Here is an 18,504-nt window from a genome sequence, read left to right as displayed (position 1 = left end):
TCCCCAGCATCTACATAAAAGCTTGTGTAGGGAGGGCAGAGTCGCTGGACCAGCACAGAACTAATTAAGTTCATAGGCACATTGCAAGTAAATACAAATCCATAGTGTGCCGAATCTACCTACCAGCCAGGGCTCCCTTTCTGTTTAAACAACATAGTCCACAATCAAATTTAAAAGAAGTTTCTTAAAGTCATCTGCAGCCAGGGATAGCTGAAGCCCGAGCTTTTGTAGTAAAGTAGCAGCTATTGGGATTATCACCTGCTAGTGGAATGAGAGGAAGTGACATGTTCTTTTGGGCTGCTCATGTGCAGTGTGTACTTTCACCTGTTGTAGTCACTGGGCTTGTTGTAGGCAACAGGATAAGAGTATACACTGTGCATGTGTGTCACAAAATAACATGATGTCTTTCCCTCCCATGGCGCTAGGGGGCACTTATCTCAAAAGCTACTCCATGTAATAACTCGGGACAGAGCCATCAATAGCGCAGAGGATTTGAGGAAGCTTCTAAATGCAGTTGTGACCTTGGTTTCTTAAATAGAAATGGAACCCTGGCTGGATGATAGTTTTAGCTTATTTTGCTGCTATAAACAAATGGGACAGCATAATGTGCATTTTTTGCACTGCTGCACTTATTTAAATTTTACAACATCTGAACTGGACTTCAGATAAGTGCAGTAATATTTGATATTTCTCTGTATTTCCTTAATGTCCAATTCAAAAACTTTTATTTTCCTCAGGAGTTTATTAGACTTGGGAGTTTAAGCAAGTTATCTGGAAAAGGCTTACAGCAAAGGATGTTTTTTCTGGTAAGTTGATCTTGTCTGTGAAAATAATATAAGCAGATAAATAACTGTCTAAAGGAAATCTGTCAGAAGTGAGATGTGGAGGCTGCCAGTTCTGATCCTATGAAAATGTTAGCTCCTTTTCTGTCTCAGGGACAAACTTACAAAGTAAGACCAATCATAAACCGTTCGATTTCTCTCATTACACTCCTCCAACTCCAGCTCAACAGCATGGATTGAAGAATCTACACTGCCGGATATTATATTCATACAGCCACTGCACTTGCAGCTGTCTGAATATCCAAACAGTGACTGACTCTGACAGGATTTGTTTAATCTGTAGGTTGTCCTTTTCACAGAGCATTGATGTGTTGTGATGATGTAGAGCAATGGTATTTCAGTTTGAGACCAGAGTCTGGTAAATTCTTCCGAAATCTTCCCTGACCCAACAGTTAAAAGAAAAAGAAAGTATAGGAATGGGAATACAAAATATGTATGGAAAGGTTGGAATGCTCTATATGTGGCTGGGTGTCACTGAGGGGGGTTGGGGGAGTGGTGGGAAATAAGGCTTCTGGAGGAGATTAGGAGACTTTACAGCAGACTTGGTGACCCAGTCGGGGATGATTTCTGGAGAGGGTTGGGGTCTCTGCAGGAGGCTTGGGGCTTTTGCAGGGAGACTGGGGGGCACTACTGGGAGTAGGAGGCACTCTGAGATACTTTTGGAGGTTGAGGAGGCCAGGGGGGATAGTGTGAGGGTGGAGAGCTCTCAGGGAGCCTGTGAACACTGTGGGGGGTTAAGAGGATGGGGGCACTATGCTAGCTGGGAGGCACTGTGGAAGATTAGGGGATCTGAAGCTGGCTGGAACCCAGGGGGAGGGAGGCTGAGGACTGGTAGTGGACCATAGCCCTGTGTTTGAGAACCACTAGGGTAGAGCACACAGAACAGAATCCAAAATGTTTTTTTCTTTTGCAGTTTAATGATGTGTTGCTGTACACCAGCAGAGGGCTGACCTCTTCTAATCAGTTTAAGGTCCATGGGCAGCTGCCATTGTTTAACATGACGGTAAGTAAATTTTTAAGTGTATTTCCACTTTTGCTGTCAAATTTGAAACAAATACACTTTATGCTTGTGTCCCATGCACTTAGCATTCTGAAAATTAAAAACATATACACAGCTCAAAAAAATTAAGGGAACACTTTTTAATCTTAAGTATAGCATCAAGTCAATTAAACTCCTGGGGTATTGATCTGGTCAGTTAAGTAGAAGAGGGGGTTGTTAATCAGTTTAAGTTGCTTTGGTGTTAATCACTTGCCCTCCTGAGGATTTACCTCCCTTCCTGACTAGGCCATTTTTTGCATTACGGCGCTGTGTTACTTTAACTGACTGTGCGGTCATGCTGGAGTGTTTTACATAGGGGGACGTGTGCACAGCCATCCAAGTAAAAAAAACATGTAAACAATAATATGCAGCGCTGATAGTCAATAAAAGATGACTGTTAGGTAATGCAGGAAATAATGGTATCAATCAGTCAGTGACAAATAAAGTGAGTGGTGAAAACACATCAAATTCCAGTCCTGTGATGGTGTTCCCCGTGCATATGATACAAATGCGCACTAACCAGAAGCGTATTTGAAATACGCGATGTATATAAATCTCATGAAGATCCCTCTTCTCTGGTCAAGGACTGGACTGGAAAATGGTGAAGTACTGCCCTCATAAGATGGAACTGGATCCGATGTGCCAGAGGTCCCCTTTAAGGGATGAGCGGGTAAAAGGTTCCTGGATTACAGGTAATCCCCCTCTCTGGGTCTGGTGGATGGATCGTAGCAGTGCTCTAGAAATATTAAAGCTCCTCAAGGGAGACCAAGGAAAGTATCCATAGTGTAGTAATTAAGGTACTCGTTTATTAGGTAGTCAAAACAAATATTAAATGGGTAAAATCAGCATGTGAAGTGCAGCAGCATAGATAGGTGCAAGTGACTGACCCTCCAGCATCCAAGATGGCCATCGGGCCTCCACGTGGCACCGGCGGCGTGACGTCACGACGTCCTAGGCTCCAGCTGACGCATTTCGTACACACGCACTTCTTTAGAGGTAGAGACAAAGGTACGCCATGATCGTGTAGTTGTCCTTATATACACAAAACGGCGCATGCACACTTTGTCGATGCCATTTTGCCAAAGTCCGGAGCGGCATGAATAGGTCAGTACGCTTGCGCGACGCCATTTTACCATGGGCACAGACGAAATACAATACATTATCACAATTACGTGATAAAGAAATAATAATAGTGGTAATTACCAATTAGGGTCTGCTGGGTGAGTAATCATTAAAGGAAACACAGAGTAAAAGGAGTAGGTTATATATTATTGTAAAGGGAGCAAACTAATATATGAAAAAGCCACTAATAAATGTAAAAAAATAGTTGTCAGGGAAAAAACTAAATTATTCATTTAAAGCAGCTATTAAAAAAAAACTTTTACACAAAAGTTTATACAATTGTCAGATAACGATGAAAAACTGACAAAGAATAAACATTAAATTAAAGCACCCCTGAAAAAATAATGAATATAAAATATATAAAAATTATTAAAGATAAATTAATGGATGAACGTAAATAATAACTAAACCACATGGTAAAAGGCAAGCCGCTAAGATACAAATAAAACTATATAAATAAAATACAATACAAATCCCTAAGTAATGACAAAAACATAGCATCAATATAAATATCGAATGTAAAACCGACAGTAATAAGACTATAGCCATAATGGTACGAATATTCATGAAATTACTTCCAAAAGCAAATCTGATCAAAAAATAATAAAAACATATTAAAAACACATAAAGGAAGCATAAGATAATAGAACTCAACTATTGTCAATAAAACAATTGACGTCAATTTAGACGTTCAGTCCCGCTGGATATAGAGTGTCCAATTCATATATAAGGCTGGTTTCTAATTGAGAGACAGCCCTGGTTTTGAAAGTCTCTCTCCAATGGGGAATAATAGTGTCTACGCCAATAAATTTTAAACTCGTGGGGTCCCTTTTGTGATGTCGCCTGTAGTGTAAGGATAATGAATGATCCTTATACCCTCTCTTAATATTATTAATATCTTTGCGGAGACGGTCCCTAAGTCTCCTAGTTGTTCTCCCCACGTATTGTTTAGAACAGGGACACTCAAGAAGATATGCAACATATCTGCTATTACAGCAAATAAACTTATCAATCTGGTAGGATCTATTAGTTTGATTAGATGCAAAGGTATCAATTTTCTTTTTCCTGATACCATTGCATTTACAGGCAATACATCTAATGCATAAAAAAAAACAGTATAACTGAATAATGTAGGGGGCTGGGTAGGCAATGAAACAACATTAGGAGCTATCTTATCTCTTAAAGTGGCAGACCTCCGAAAAATAACCTCAGGCCTAACAGGGAGCACTTTGGCCAAAGTAGAATCAGCCTTTAAAATACCCCAATTTTTATTAATAATGTGTCCGATTGACCTATGTTGGACTGAGTAAGTGGTGATGAAGGGAAAACCAAATCTTTAGGGGGTTTGGCCTGAGTGCTGAGTAAATCTTCTCTATTCAGATGTGCTCTATAGTCTCGGTTAGAACCTCATTATTGTACCCTTTTTCAAGAAATCTTTCTTTTAGTATAGCAGCTTGCGAATAGTAGGTATTAACCTCTGTGCAGTTCCTCCTGAGTCTAAGGAACTGCCCCTTGGGGATGTTGGCAAGCCAGCTAGGATGATGACAACTCCCCAAGGGGATGTAGCTGTTACGATCTGTGGATTTAAAAAAGGATGTGGTGGTAATGTGCCCATTTGAATTCAATAAAGTGAGGTCAAGGAAGGTAATCTCAGTAGTACTGTAATGAAAAGATAATTTAATATTAATTTTATTATTATTAAGAGTGTTAAAATTTAAGAGAGACTTTCCAAAGCACATCATCTATGTAGCGTTTATAAAAAAAATAGCTCAGGCCATTCCATGGCGTAAATATTGTCCTCCTCCCAGTAGGACATAAAAAGGTTCGCTAAACTGGGGGCAAATTTTGCCCCCATAGCAACACCTCTGATCTGTAGGAAGTAATTATTATCGAACCACATATAGTTTTTCTGCATTGCAAAATTCAGCAAATCCAATATAAAGTCAATATGTGTCAAAGTACTCTCATGCGTTAGATAATATTTAGCTGCTTTCATTCCTTCTGTGTGGTCTATATTGCTATAGAGTGCTTCCACATCTGCTGTTACCAAATAGGTAGATGCAGAGGTGGCAATATCTTTAACAGCATTAAGAACCTGTTTAGTATCTTTTAAGTATGAAGGCGTTAGTGTCACTAATGGCTGAAGGTAATGATCAATGTAGGCGCCTATTCTTGAACACTAGAGCCCTGCTACGATCCATCCACCAGACCCAGAGAGGGGGATTACCTGTAATCCAGGAACCTTTTACCCGCTCATCCCTTAAAGGGGACCTCTAGCACATCGGACCTAGTTCCATCTTATGAGTGCAGTGCTTCACCATTCTCCAGTCCAGTCCTTGACCAGAGAAGAGGGATCTTCATGAGATTTATATACATCGCGTATTTCAAATACGCTTCTGGTTAGTGCGCATTTGGCCTGGTATCATATGCACGGGGAGCACCATCACAGGACTGGAATTTGATGTGTTTTCACCACCCACTTTATTTGTCACTGACTGATTGATACTCACCATTATTTACTGCATTACCTATCAGTCATCTTTTATTGACTATCAGCACTGCATATTATTGTTTACATTATTCGCACAAGGCTTTATCTGGTTTCCTTGAATGTTCAGCGGCTTTTATGTATAGAGCGCTCACTTATATTGTTATCTTACTAAGTAAACAAAACAGTTCTTCTCCCCGTTGGAGATCGTCAGAAATCTCCAGGCACCGGTGAGTAAACACCGTCCGGGATCCGGTGATTGACAGACTCGGCCGCAAACAGAGATGCAAAATCACATATATATACACGTGATTTCTCCTATAGGGCGGATGGAAGTGGTTAATGAAATTACCAACAGGTGCACTAGATTGGCAACAATGAAACAACCCCAAAACAGGAATGGTTTTACAGGTGGAGGCCACTGAAATTTTTTTCCCTGCTCATTTTTTCTGTTTTTCACTAGTTTTTGCATTTGGCTAAGGTCAGTGTCACTAATGGTAGAATGAGGCAAATACCTGGACGCTACAGAGGTCAGTCCAACTCCTCCTGGATGGCATATCAATACATGCCATTGCCAGCAGGTTTGCTGTGTCTCCCAGCACAGTCTCAAGAGCATGGAGGAGATTCCAGGAGATGGGCAGTTATTCTAGAAGAGCTGGACAGGGCTGTAGAAGGTCCTTAACCCATCAGCAGGACTGGTATCTGCTCCTTTGTGCAAGGAGGAACAGGATAAGCACTGCCAGAGCCCTGCAAAATGACCTCCAGCAGGCCACTGGTGTGAATGTCTCTGACCAAATAATCAGAAGCAGACTTCATGAGGGTGGCCTGAGAGCCCGATATCCTCTGGTAGGCTCTGTGCTCACTGCCCAGCACCATAGAGTTCGATTGGCATTTACCACTGAACACCAGAATTATCAGGTCCGCCACTGGTGCCCTGTGCTTTTTACAGATGAGAGCAGGTTTATCCTGAGCACATGTGACAGACATGAAAGGGCTAGGAGAAGCCGTGGAGAACATTATGCTGCCCTTAACATCGAGGGCAGTGATGGTCTGGGGAGGCATATCCATGGAGGGATCTCTACAGGCTAAGCAATGGCACCCTGACTGACATTAGGTATCTGGAGGAAATCCTTGGACCCATTGTCAGACCCTACGCTGGTGCCCGGCCTCATGTGGTGAGTGTATGCAGGCAGTTCCTGGAGGATGAAAGAATTGATACCACTGAATTGCCCCCATGCTTGCCTGACCTAAATCCAATAGAACACCTCTGGAACATCATGTTTCGGTCCACCCGACGCTGCCAGGTTGCACCTCAGACTGTCTAGGAGCTCAGTGATGCCCTGGTTCAGATCTGGGAGGAAATACTCCAGGACACCATCTGTTGTCTCATTAGGAGCATGCCCAACGTTGTCAGGCATGCATACAAGCACATGCCGGCCATACAAACTAATGAGTACCATTTTTGGTTGCTGCAATAAAATTTCAGCAAAATGGGCTATCCTGCTGCATCATTTTTTTCACTTTGATTTTTAGGGTGTTTTTGAATTCAGTCCTTTGTTGGTTGATAATTTTCATTTCCATCAAACGATGGGGCATCCTTACGTTCCTAACACATTACCCAGTCCATATCAGTATAGATGTCCAGCATGATATTTTTCCCCATTGAGATCTGATGTGTTTTCAAAGTGTTCCTTTAATTTTTTTGAGTAGTATATATCTTTCTTACCTTTTACATGTTTCTTAGGAGAAGGCCTCTGACTGAAAGGTCTTTGGACAATGTCAGAGTGAGTATATTCCTAGGACAGGTTGAGTCTCCTCTCAAATACAATGCAGGAAACACAGCTACTAAACCTTTAACCCTTTGTTAGGAGAAGAAGTGTTTAAATGTAGTTTACAACTGATAATTTAGATCTGCTTGCACAGTACTGACAGGTCAAACACAGCCCCCTAGCTCACCCCCTTATAAACAAAAAGAACTAGTAGGATTTTACAGTGCTGGAGATTCTATGCTAAGGTATGCTATGTAAGAACATGTAACAAAAATAAAGCAGCTGTTTTGAAGCTTGACTTCTTTTATGTTCCGAATACGGTCTGTTAATGCTTTTTTATCCTAGTGTTCAGTCATGAGGCATTATGGTTGATTAAAGGCAAATTGGTTGTTCACATTGCAAGGGAATTATCACTTACAAGGAATTTTTAGCTTGGTAAATGTGGTGAAAATTCACTTTGCAAAGAATTGCAAGAAAAAAAAACAGTATTTTTGCTTGCACGTGATTGGATGATGGAAGTCAGTAGAGCTTCATCTCAATCCTCAAGCTAAGGGGAAATTCTCTAGCAAAGTAAACAACCTTTTTCTATAAGTAAATCAATCCCATAGCATTAGCAGTTACTAGTGCACAATAGTTTTATCTGAAGTCATCATTTGCTTGGCTTAGTTTTTATTGAGAAACCTGCCAAAATTTTGGTTGCTTTATGTGCACGGCTAACCGTTTAATGCCGGAATGCATCCTTCCAGTATGTTGAATATTTAATTTTCCGTTTCTGTGTGTGTGCAACACAAAAAACTGCATAAGTTCTTCAATGTGTAATACCTGTATGTGGAAGTGCAGCACTGTCTAATACTGTCTGTGAGTATAGCTCCTTATAATGTTTTATGTTTCTATAATTTCAGGTAGAAGAAAGTGATGAGGAGTGGGGAGTATCTCACTGTCTGACCCTAAGAAGTCAGAATCAAGCTATAGTTGTTGCAGGAAGGTATACAATTTGTTTGAATAGAATTAAACGTATGGTAATAATGATAATAGTTTACTCTCACTCAAAAAAAAAAAAAACTTGAAATAATTAAGTAGCGTGACAAAATCAAATTTTTTACTTTGACCTTAAAGATCTGTTTGTCAAATTTTAGGCATGTATTCTGCAGCAATATTTAATGAACTAAATATTTGATAACTAATTACCACCTTTAGACATTATCTCAAGCACAATGTAGGCCATATCTGTGTACATACTCTGTGGCTGTGTTCAGGAGAGTGGCAGCTGAACAAAACCCCAGTGACGTTTGTTTACATATTCACAGGCTGTGTTGAGGACCAGCTTATCTGTCCACACAGCCTCATTGTTGCCATTTGTCAATAATACAGTGATCAAGAGAAAGGAAATGGTTGGCAGCTGGAAAAAGAAGAATCTTACACACCTGGAAGTGTCTGATTATTCTCCAGTGTGTAACCCCCCAAAACCCCATAGATAACAGCACTGCCTAAACATTACATACCAAATATAAGCTGCTAGCAGACTCTGATATATTTTTCACAGCAAATCAGTATATACCGTTTGTTCTGTTCTATGTAAAAACAAACAATAAAAGTGTTTAAAATATAAATCAAACTAAAAAGAATGTCCAGTAAAGTCTTTATACAGAAAAGGTGCTCCAGTGTATAAGTCCAGTCTTCATCTAACCACCATTACATACTGCCATCACCAAGAGAGAAACTCAGATATGCTTATCAGATGGTGCTACCACCATCAGGCTCCTTCCTTAGTTGTTAATAAATGTGTGCAGGTATGTGCTAATAAAAAAACAACCAAAGGCGGTGTTTACTCCCAGGGTAATCATGATGTTGTCACAACAAGCTCCTCCATATGCACTTCATCACAGATGGTGTCTTCTGGGTCATCTGTGAAATAGCGAGTAGGGAGAAGCCTGTTGCAACATCATCATGTTTACCAGAAGTGGCCTGGAAGTGCAGTGTTCATGATTACCCTGGGAGTTTATACAGCAATGTGTATATTTGCTTGTCTGTAAGTGCAATTTTTGTTTTAATAAATATTAATATAGTTTTCACACTGTGGAGCCTTTGGCTGTCTTTTTATTGGCACATACCTGCACACATGTATTAACGGCCAAGCAAGGAGCCAGGTGGTGGTACCCCCTTGAAGGAGGATGACTTATGTGGATGGAGACACCTGGATGGCTGACGTGCATGTACTTATAAAGTGTTAAAAGACTCTTATAGCCAGAGAGTCATATTCATCCGGTAAGCATATCTGAGTTTCCCTCTTGTTGGTGGCAGCACACAGTGGTGTTTAGATGAAGATTGGATTTAGGATTTACATACCTTTTCTATATGAAGACTTTATTGGACATTTTTTTGGGTTTGATTTTTTTTTAGCACTTTTATTGTTTGTCTTTATATAGTATTGAACATAAATGGTATGTAAATGTAAACTGCAATATCCTATTTGTACAAAAGAAAAGTACACAGGTAAACGTCCATGTTAAAGCAACATTCCAAAACAAGGAGTTCTTACCTTTTTTTAATTATTCCTTGTATGGGAATATCACTTTAACATGGACACTTACCTATGGACCTTTCTTTTGCACAAATATGGTGTTGCAGTTTACGTTTATATAATGTTGTTTTAGGTAGTTCTGTTACCCAATGGGTTTTGGGGGTTACACACTGGATTAGCATAGGTGTGTTTCAGTATAACAGCAGCAACCTGGTTTATTCACAATATTTATTGTATTATAATTTGAATTACATTGGTTTATCCATGGGTCAAACCTCATCCATAGCACAGGTATCCTTTTTGATGTTTTTTATTTGTTCCTCTGCCTAGAATTTTGAAGTTAAGTAATAAAATAATTACCTAGAAAAGTTTAATACTTGTTATACATAAAGAAGTATTATATTTAAATATATGAAATATAGTATTTGTTCTGCTGGCATTTCTTTGCTAAACAATGTCACAGCATAACCCTACTTGTATTCACTTTGTTAAATGCAATATTAATGGCATTACTGTCTGTATATGTTTTGTTTTCAAGTATCACATGGGCATTATTACAATACGCTATGCCATCAGTGCAAAATGTCTTCATTGTACAGTACAGGACACAGGCTGGACATTCATAGACCCTGGCTTTATAGGCTGCTACCCTGAGGTGAAAGGACACTGGTAAAGCTTTTGGAAGTCCCCTCTCAGGCATACCCTATAACCCCACCCCACTCTGTGAGACCATTTTTCTGCTTTATAGTTGTACGAAGAACTAAGTTTAAAGGAAATGCGTACTTCAAGAACTATTATGCAGAATAATAGCATTTTGTGACTATGCAAGTTGCTTGGCTGTTTCTGATTTTACTGGCTGCATGTTTAACATCAGAACTCCTGATACTTGCTCCAGGTCTAGCTTAAAAAGTGTCAAAGCCATATTGCCTGCATTCACAGCCAGGCAGCTAGTATTTTCTGGAGTAGAGGTCCGCAATAGCAGGATTGCTAATACCTACAATAGAGACTTTAGTTAAAGTGCTTCTAAAGCCTGGATATTTTTACGTTAATGCTTTCCCTGCAATAAGGTAAAAAATGTCCCAATGTATCACCCTCTCACACCCCCTTTAAATATATCTGAGTCCCAGCACCATTCAGCACTGTACCTGTCTGCAACAGCTCTCTCTGCTCATTGAGACAGCAGCAGGAGCCATTTGCTGCAGCTGTCAATCGAATCCTATGAGCAGAGAACTCGGGGATGTTGGGGGGCGGGGCAGCTGAGCCGCGCTCTGTGTGTCAATAGAGGTAAGCAGTTGGCTCAGGTTCGAGCCTGCAAGTGTTCCACCATAGGAAGCTGCTTGCTATGGTAGCACACCAAAAAAAGGTGTAGCGAAGAGTATCGGGGGGGAGGTCCAGGGCCAAAGTTAAGTATAACATGTTTGTTATTTAATTTAAAAAAATTACCTTTACAAACATTTTAATTCTATTCTATTCACAACATTTGTGGGTGTTATTTTCTAGTTCTCGTTCTGAAATGGAAAAATGGAGTGAAGATATTCAGATGGCTATTGATCTAGCAGAAAAGAGTAGTGGTCCTGTCCCTGAGCTGTTAGCCAGCAGTCCTCCCGATGGCAGTAAGTAAACAGATCAGTAATGGAATAATAATCATGAACATCCTCTGTGTCATTTGTGAATTATAATTGTAAAAATATATTTGTGTTGCCCTATTTTAGTTACACAAAGAATGTTTGTATCACCTCATTTATGTTACATAGCTTGAGAAGCGCTATAGACAATGTTCATATTTCTGACAGTATTCATGTCATCTACACTCACATGGAAAGGTATCATGATCCATTCACAAGTTAACATGTGCAAGTTCTCCTATCTCAACATTATATTTACATTTGCACAAACGTTAATCCTTTGTTCTCTTGTCTGGAATATCAGGTTCAGGGTGACAAATAACAATCTCATACAGCAGAGATATACTAATGACTCATAAACTACTTTTAAAATGTTTTTTTTTTTATTCCTACTTAGAAATAAACGATTTGTAAAAAATTGAAACTTTATTCTTTCACGTTTGAAAACATTTTTTTTGTAGATTTCTGGCGTAAGTTCATTTATTAAAACTATAATTTCAGCAAGTACTGAGTTGTTTAGGACCCAGTTTGTTCAAGAACACACCTAAATAATTCTGATTTCGGCATAGTGAGCCATGATCTGTCTGCTTCTCATGCTTTTCTTTTCCTCTGCTACTAATATTGAATCTTTTTCCCTCTATGTTGAAATAGTAGAGCAGTATTTTGCATAAAGGTGAAAACTCCTTCATCTGAAACTACCAAAGTACCAAAGCATTTCTAGTTTTCCTGATAAATGTTTGTTTTCTTCAGGTCTATATTGTTTGCCATTAATCAACACAGAGTGCAAAACAATTTATATGTTTACTGTTCTTCGGTGTGTAAGCCTGACGATAGATAGGCAAATGTCTTCCCATGAATAACGGGCCAGAAGACCTCTGGCCATCCTTGATCATGCCAAGACTCACCACTTATTATTGTCTAACTTGCCTGACCAGAATAAGCAGAGCACACTCAGTCATTACTTCCTCTCTTCTCTCATTGCGAAGGGGAAGGGACTAGCCAGGTCACTTTTAAGGGGGCTATAGATTGAGTGATTGATGGAAATCACATTATTCCTCCCATGGAGCTATTGTGTTCTTCTGCTAGTGGGGCAGATGGAGCCTTTCCCATTGGGAGAACACAGTGATTACTGCTAGCAGCTAGTGGGTACATTCAACCTTCCCATACATTGTTTGAATCTCGGCCAATCCCTGCTGAACCAGCCAAGATTTGAGCCATTCATGGCCGGCTTTATAAGCTTCAAAGCACATTCCTTGCCCATGCCTTAAAATAGGCTGTCAGACTGGACTTTAGGTGCCTTTAAATGCCATTTTGCCTAGGTAGCATCTAATAAATGTTTCTTTGTCATTTAGGCAGAGGTTGAGCATTGTGGATAATAACCGTATGCTATAACCATAAATGTACCAGTTAAGCCAAATTTTTATATTGAAGAAGTCTGCTACAATAATGCTGGCAATACCCTAGTAGAATTTTGTTCTAAAATGTTTGTTTTCAGAATGAGTGTTCAGTTTTCTAATAGTTAGAGGGGTCAAATTGGCATTTGTTGTCAATTTTCCATTCAGAAAATTACATTCATACCAGAATCAAATACTAAAAGCAAACAAAAATTTAAAGCACTTTCTGACAACATTTATTAAGTATCTGTTGGCGTTATTGAATGTACTGATGAGATTTTTAATATGAATGCTTCTACGAAAATCTACCAGTATATGGCCAGCTTACGGCTGTGGTGCAGTGCTTTCATCATTGATGTTCTTGTAATGCTGATGTTGATATTTTACTAGAATCACCAGAGGAAGGTCCTGCTGATCAGGAATCGGAGGACGATTTGAGTGCTTCTCGCACATCACTGGAACGACAATCACCTCACCGTGGAAACACTACCGTTCATGTGTGTTGGCATCGGAACACAAGCGTTTCCATGATTGATTTCAGCTTTGCTGTGGAGGTACAGTGCATTTAAATTCAGCAATCCTAGCTCTCCCCATCCTGTACATAATACTTTATTTGATTTTTTACCCTTGCTATCTGTTGATAAGATTGTAGGATTTTCTGATAGTTTATATAATCCTGTACCCGTACTCATGGCACTCTGCCTATATACAGAACTATTGATGACTTCATGTGAATGTATAGTGATTTTTGCTAATTTTTTTAATATCTGTTCTTAAAAACAATCTAGATCTCTACACTTAAAAAAGTATGAAAAAATATAGGTCATTGATCTGTACTCAGACCAAAAAATGTTTTTAATATATATATCGCAGGTAAAATAAGTATTGAACACATCACCATTTTTCTCAGTAAATATATTTCTAAAGGTGCCATTAACATTAAATTTTCACCACATGTCGGTAACAACCCATGCAATCCACACATACAAAGAAACCAAAACAAATAAGTTCAGAAATTAAGTTGTGTAATAAAACGGACAGGGAAATGTTACTGAACACTTGAAGAAAGGGAGGTGCAAAAAGGCATGGAAAGCCAAGACACCAGCTGAAATCTGTCAGTAATTAGAAACCAATCCTGCCCCTTGTCAGTGCAAATTAATATCAGCTGGTTCAGCCTCAACTGATGGCCTATAAAAAGGTGTCTCATTACCAAGGTGTCACACAAAAAACATCTCATGATGGGAAAAAGCAAAGAGCTCTCTCAAGACCTTTGCAACCTTATTGTTGCAAAACATACTGATGGCATTGGTTACAGAAGTATTTCTAAACTTCTGAATATTCCAGTGAGCACTGTTAGGACCATAATCCAGGTGTGGAAAGAGCATCATTTCACCATAAAAGGTCCATGACCAGGGGCTCCTTCGCAAGATTTCTGACAGAAGAGTGAAAAGAATTATCAGAAGGATTGTCCAAGAGCCAAGGACTACTTGTGGAGAGCTTAAAAAAAACCTGGAATTAGTAGGTACATTTGTTTCACAGAAAACAATAAGTAATGCCTCCAACTGCCATGGCCTGTGTGCACGCTCACCACGCAAGACTCCATTGCTGAAGAAAAAGCATGTTGAAGCTCATTTAAAGTTTGCTGCACGACACTTAGACAAGACTGTGAAATACTGGGAGAATATTGTCTGGTCAGATGAGACCAAAATTGGATGCCATAATACATAGCATGTTTGGAGGTCAAATGGCCCTGCACATCACCCCAAAACACCATATCAACAGTGAAGTTTGGAGGTGCAAACATCATGGTGTGGGGCTGTTTTTCAGGATGAATGGAAAAAGGAAGGATGAATGGAAAAATGTACCAAGACATGCTTCAGCAAGAGAATAATCCCACACACACAGCCAACGAAATTCTCAATTGGTTTCATAGAAAGAAAAGAGCTGCTGCTGGAAAGAACTAAAGAGTTCATAGAAGAGTCCCACAGAACCATCAAAATTTGAAGACTGTGTGAAAGAATGGGCCAAAATTACACCTGAGCAATGCATGCAACTAGTTTCTCCATACAGGAGGCGTCTTGAAGCTGTCATTACCAACAAAGGATTTTGTAGGAAGTATTAAATAAACTTCGGTTAGCATATTCAATACTTTTTCCCTGTGTCATTCTATTTTATTACACATAACTTAATTTTTAATATCTAAACTTATTTGTTTTGGTTTCTTTGTATATATGGATTGCATCTGTTACCAACGTGGTGAAAATTTCATGTCAATAGCACCTTTAGAAATATATTTACCGAGAAGAATACTTATGTTACCCGCTGTATATACACACACACACATCCGTTCTTCAAAATGTTTCCACACTTTTTTAACACACATATATGTGTGTGTGTGTGTGTGTGTGTGTGTATGTGTATATATATATATATATATATATATATATATATATATTTATTTTTATTTTATTTTTTTTTGCCACCATTTTTCTGTTTTATCCTTTATATTCTTTGGTCCTCTCTGATCTGTTGCCCTTGAAATGTTATAAAGTGGTAGATTCCCTACTTTAAAATTTTTAACTTTAGGATTAAAAAAATTATATAAGGAATTCATATTTATATTTACAAGTAATGCTGTATGATTACTTCACACACCTTATGCAGCCAGTATCTCCTCACAAGATGGTGCTATACTTGTTAGGCAGATCATGCTGTTGTCACACTGTAGCCCTATCCTGTAATTTCTTTCTTTTAGTGCTAGTGCGCACAACCTGTACACCAAGTACTACAGAGGGAGAGGAGACCGGACTGCATGTTGCATGTGTTTTTGTCTATACCTAAAAAGCACCAGGGAAAGAAGGGCAGCCCATGCTGCATATAATCATATACATCTGTTTTCTTCTTTTTATTTGAACATATATTTTTTTGTAAAAACATAAATATGTAACAAAGCAGCTCAGACCACCCTTTCCCTTTTGTCATAATGTGTTTGTGTGTATGAAATAAAAGCAACACAACACGCAATCTGTCCCTCACTCTCCAGTGCTTTGTTTTTGAGTTCATAAAAAAGGTATTGAAATGACTGTGAATAATATTGAGATTGACCACCAAGTTTTTCTTTCTGCTTTTCCTCTGTCCCTGGTGCTTTTCAAAGGTAAAAGGGTGTAGTTTTAGGAGTTTTCTAAATAAGAGTGTTTTCCATAGTTTACAGCACTGTGCATTAGTCTGTAACATTTAAATGGATCTTTGTTTTCCCAAAATTAGCTCTAACATGAATATCAAGAAGGGAAGAATGTCTAGTGACCCCTTGTGTGTAAATTCTGAAAACACATGGCAATATTGTAAGGTTTTTTTTAATGTTTTTTTTTTTTTTGGTCTTCAGATCTATTTTGATAATCGGTTTCCAGATAATGGATTCCAGTAGATGGCAGCAGTGTTCTCTGAAGAACAGCTGCCAGTTTCTAACTTTTGTGATGTCAATGAGCACATTTCATATTTGTCTTAGAGCTCCTTGACTCTACTGATCGACATCTCTACAACCACCCTGTCAGGTTTTCCTTGCTCGATCAGCTCTGCAGGCTATGGCTGGCAGTGTATTCTAAAGTGTGGAAGTCTCCCTACTTCAGAATACAAAGTCTAATTTAGGATTCCCTATCCACATCGATAACCTCATTAGAAATTAAAAGAGCTTTGTGCTCTTTCAGTAACCATATAGGAAATGTGTGTATCCACTGACTATATATTTGGTTGTTCCTTTTGTTTTCATAGTAATTTTGTTGTATTATTTTTCTTTTTTATTTGTCAGAATCAGCTGTCAGGAAACCTGCTTCGAAAGTTCAAGAACAGCAATGGATGGCAGAAACTCTGGGTGGTATTCACAAATTTCTGCCTATTTTTCTACAAATCACATCAGGTAAGCATAAAGCATACTGGACTCAATGCACTAAACAATATTGCATGCGATATTTAGATCATGTGAATCTTCTGATCCCAATATCGCATGCAATATTCAAAAGATAATTCAGTAGCAGTTTGTACAGTATTTACCGCAAAAATGAAAAAAAAAGCACAGAAATTAGTGCATAAACTGATGTAAAAGTCAATTCACAAAAAATGCATTTGTTAAAGTCATGGTCTAGCCACAAGCTATTTAACATTTCCCCCATTTCCTAGCCTGCCAGGCTACATGTTCAGACAGGGGTCTTATATGGATTTTAGGGGGGACTTCACACCATTTTTTTTTAATTATTTTTTGACATGGGCTCCCCCTTAATCCATGTCCAGAGTAAAGGGGGATGAATACAAATGCACGCCATGCTTTTAGATATTTTTTGTAAGAAAATGTTGAAAACCATGTATCATTTTCCTTCCACTTCACAATTATGTGCCACTTTGTGTTGGTCTATCACATAAAATCCCAATCAAATACATTTACGTTTTTGGTTGTAACATGACAAAATGTAGAAAATTTCAAGGGGTATGAATACTTTTTCAAGGCACTGTGGCAACTAATGAATGGCAGTCTGTTTTTTTTTTAATGGAAAAATGCAGGATGGGGGTGTAATCTTTATGAATACAGTGCTGTTTGTACAGTAAGTTTTCATGTTGTTAATTATAACATTTCGGTGCAGTCATTTACAGTGCTGGAAAAGTGATGTAGAAACCTACGCCCTACCTTAAAGGCCAAGTTCACTTTTTGAAAAAAATAATAAATGCACATATTTTACAGGAAAAAAAGTGTGCTTATTATCGCGGGTGCAATGTCAGATTCCTGCAGACACTGCCACCAGCTTTCTTACTCATACCTCTACAGAATTTCTGTTTGAAAGCTGGAGGAGAGGTTAATGAATTACAAGAGTGCTTATCAGCACCCTCATAGTTTATTGAGAACTACAAGCCATGTGCTGTGCTGGTAGATGGGATTTGTAGTTCATTCACAGATTCCTGTGAATGAATGACATGGCTGTGCAGGCGGAACGAGGGGTGGTGCATAGTAATATAATACGTTACACCCTAAATACAAGTGTAACATGTTACTAAAGGTGAATTTATCCATTGAGATCCCACCCCCCTCTTGCAATAAACTGTAAAGAAGAACTCCCTTGGATGGTGATTAAAAACTGCAGAATAGTCCTGTGTAATTAGATAATCAAAACTGCTAATGTGATTTTCAATAAAAGGGCACACTGTGTTTAATACTCAGTTTTAAAATGCTGTAACCTCATCTTGCACAGAATCTTCCTCAATCCCCGGGCTCTTGGAGACGGTATCTTCAAAACAGTGGCATCACTCCCCATTAGTGTTTGTTACAGCTTCTTAAGACTACAAATCCCATCATTCCCTGGGATTTGGAGTTTGAATGGGAGATAGTGTGGGCAAGACTTTGGGCATGCTTTCAATGGATCAGACTCTTGGGTTGCCTATGCTGTACAGTGGGCAGATCAGACCGGAAGTCTGAGACTCCTAGATCCATCCACTGCTGTGAGCATTGATGTAATCACATCACCGTTCGCATTACTAAGAGAGACAGTCTATATAGGCAGCACTGTGGGCATGAATGAGACGGGTCAGGCTCCTGGCCTGTCAATCTATGCTGCACACTGGGCGGATCAGATCAGAAGTCTGAGACTCTCTGATCCGCCTACTGCATGACTGATGTAATCGTATCACCGCTTGCTTTACTGAGAACTACAGTGGGGAATGT

General features: G+C 39.0%; 1 protein-coding gene across 2 annotated transcripts in view; it reads left to right on the top strand.

The window, feature by feature from the left end:
- The window catches only part of FARP1 (FERM, ARH/RhoGEF and pleckstrin domain protein 1), a 269,344-nt gene that overhangs the window by 247,640 nt on the left and 3,200 nt on the right, over window positions 1-18,504 (top strand). For both annotated transcript variants that reach the window (XM_089679976.1, XM_089679975.1), the window contains exons 20-25: window positions 738-806; window positions 1,756-1,845; window positions 8,163-8,245; window positions 11,282-11,394; window positions 13,191-13,354; window positions 16,606-16,713. In XM_089679976.1, coding sequence (XP_089536102.1) covers window positions 738-806; window positions 1,756-1,845; window positions 8,163-8,245; window positions 11,282-11,394; window positions 13,191-13,354; window positions 16,606-16,713 — 627 coding nt within the window. The remainder of the gene's footprint in view (window positions 1-737; window positions 807-1,755; window positions 1,846-8,162; window positions 8,246-11,281; window positions 11,395-13,190; window positions 13,355-16,605; window positions 16,714-18,504) is intronic.

Source organism: Staurois parvus, unplaced genomic scaffold, assembly GCF_062004578.1.
Source record: "Staurois parvus isolate SC_StPar_1 unplaced genomic scaffold, SC_StPar_1.0 ptg000233l, whole genome shotgun sequence".
Lineage (NCBI taxonomy): Eukaryota > Metazoa > Chordata > Amphibia > Anura > Ranidae > Staurois > Staurois parvus.
This window is presented reverse-complemented; position numbering and strand designations above follow the sequence as displayed.